Raw genomic sequence first — 1,564 nt, 5'->3', positions numbered from 1 at the left:
TTCAGATGTTGTAATAGAGTGGCTATTAGCTCAGTATATGCTGGTTTTCCAAAGGTCCCAAGTTAATGCCCAGTAAATGCATGACCCCACTGCTGTTCAGCAAGATGACCTATCCACACTCTAAGGATATGTATATATAATTTCAAAAGAATTATGAGGAAACTTACCCTAAACTCCTTGAAGTTCCCATTGCTGCTCTTTTCCTCAGCCTCCTCTGGGTCTCTCTTCTTGGCAACAAAGAAACTGGCAAACTTGTGCTTCAATTTGTCTTTCTGCTTTTGTTTCTCTTCCCTGTGCTAGCCGTGCCTCCTCTTCTCTTATCATCCCCGACTTTTTTAATGCTTTCCTTTTTTCTTCTGTTTTTTGGCTCTGAAATTTCAAGTATATTAATGTGTGCAAAACATACAGACAACACAGTGATAACATTCGTTCACATCTCAACTATATCACAGCTATTGATCTGAACTTACATAAAAAATTATTTCACTCATAAAAACTAGTAGAAAAATAGTAGATTTTTTCCAGTGCAGATTATCCTTATCATGAACACACATCATAAGTTCAGACAAAATATGAACTACATCTGTTACTCATCAAGAAAAACTTACTCAATTTCTTCTTGTCTCTTCCTTTTTAGTTCCTCTTTGGCTCTCTCCTTCTCCTCTTTTGCTTTCTGCCTCTCTTCCTCCTTTTGCTTCTTGAGCCTCTCCTTCTCAGCCAGTTCCTCTTGCTTTTTCTTCTCCCTCTCTTTCCTTAACCTCTCTCTCTCATCCCTCTTTTGCTGCCTCTCCGCTTCCTTTGCCATTTGCTTTGGAGTGAGCTTCTTTGCCTTTTGCACACTGACTGGAGTCTTCTGCCCCTTGGGGACCTCAAGCTTATCAGAGCTTTTAGACGACGCAGCTGGCGAGGTGTTGGCTGAACCTGTGCCTTCGCTCTTTGAGGATCCACTGGCATCCAAGTCGACTTCCATCTCCTCTGTGCTCTCACATCCGTCCTCGTTTTCTTCCTTCTCTTCATTTCCCTCCTCATCTTCTTTCTCTTCCATGCTCTTACTTTCTTCTTCATTCTCTTTTTCTTCCTTGTTCTCATTTCCTTCATTTTCATCTTTTTCTTCCTTGCTGGAATCACTGTCTGTCTTTCCATCATCTGGTTTCTTTTTCATCTCAACTTCCTCTTCTTTTTTGTCTGTTTTGTCATCTGTTTGTACTTTTTCTTTGCTAGCCTTTTTGGATTCTGCTTTAGTTTCTATTTCTTGGTCCTCCTTTTTGGGCATTTTCCCTCCCTTTTCAACACCTTTCCCTTCACTTTCAGGACTCTCCTTTGGTTCGGTTTCATTTGTTTTCTTCACTTCTACCTCCTCTTTCTTTTCAAAATTTTCTTTGCTCTCAGTCTTTTCTTTCTTTTCTTTAGTCTGCTTTTCTTCAGTTTCTTTTTTTTCTAACTTTTCTGCTACCTTTTCTTTCTTCTTCCCTCCTAACTTTTCCTTCTTCTTTCCTTCTGTTTTTCCCTTCTTCCCTTCTGCTTTGATAATTTTGGGTTTACTTTCTTTCTTGACTCCCACTGG

At 39.8% G+C, this 1,564-nt stretch overlaps 2 protein-coding genes across 2 annotated transcripts in view; both read right to left on the bottom strand.

Moving 5' to 3' along the window:
* LOC119586492 (chromatin assembly factor 1 subunit A-B-like) overlaps positions 1 to 324 on the bottom strand; it is a gene marked incomplete at its 3' end in the record, with an annotated part of 4,158 nt that extends 3,834 nt beyond the window's left edge. The window contains 2 exon segments of the mRNA XM_037935231.1: positions 168 to 290; positions 292 to 324. Of these exon segments, the coding sequence (XP_037791159.1) occupies positions 168 to 290; positions 292 to 324 (156 nt within the window).
* A 265-nt stretch (positions 325 to 589) lies between these two features.
* LOC119586493 (DNA ligase 1-like) overlaps positions 590 to 1,564 on the bottom strand; it is a gene marked incomplete at its 5' end in the record, with an annotated part of 2,189 nt that continues 1,214 nt past the window's right edge. Inside the window, 1 exon segment of the mRNA XM_037935232.1 lies at positions 590 to 1,564. Within this exon segment, the coding sequence (XP_037791160.1) occupies positions 605 to 1,564 (960 nt within the window).

This window comes from Penaeus monodon, chromosome 21 (genome assembly GCF_015228065.2).
Source record: "Penaeus monodon isolate SGIC_2016 chromosome 21, NSTDA_Pmon_1, whole genome shotgun sequence".
Taxonomy (NCBI): Eukaryota; Metazoa; Arthropoda; class Malacostraca; order Decapoda; family Penaeidae; genus Penaeus; species Penaeus monodon.
This window is presented reverse-complemented; position numbering and strand designations above follow the sequence as displayed.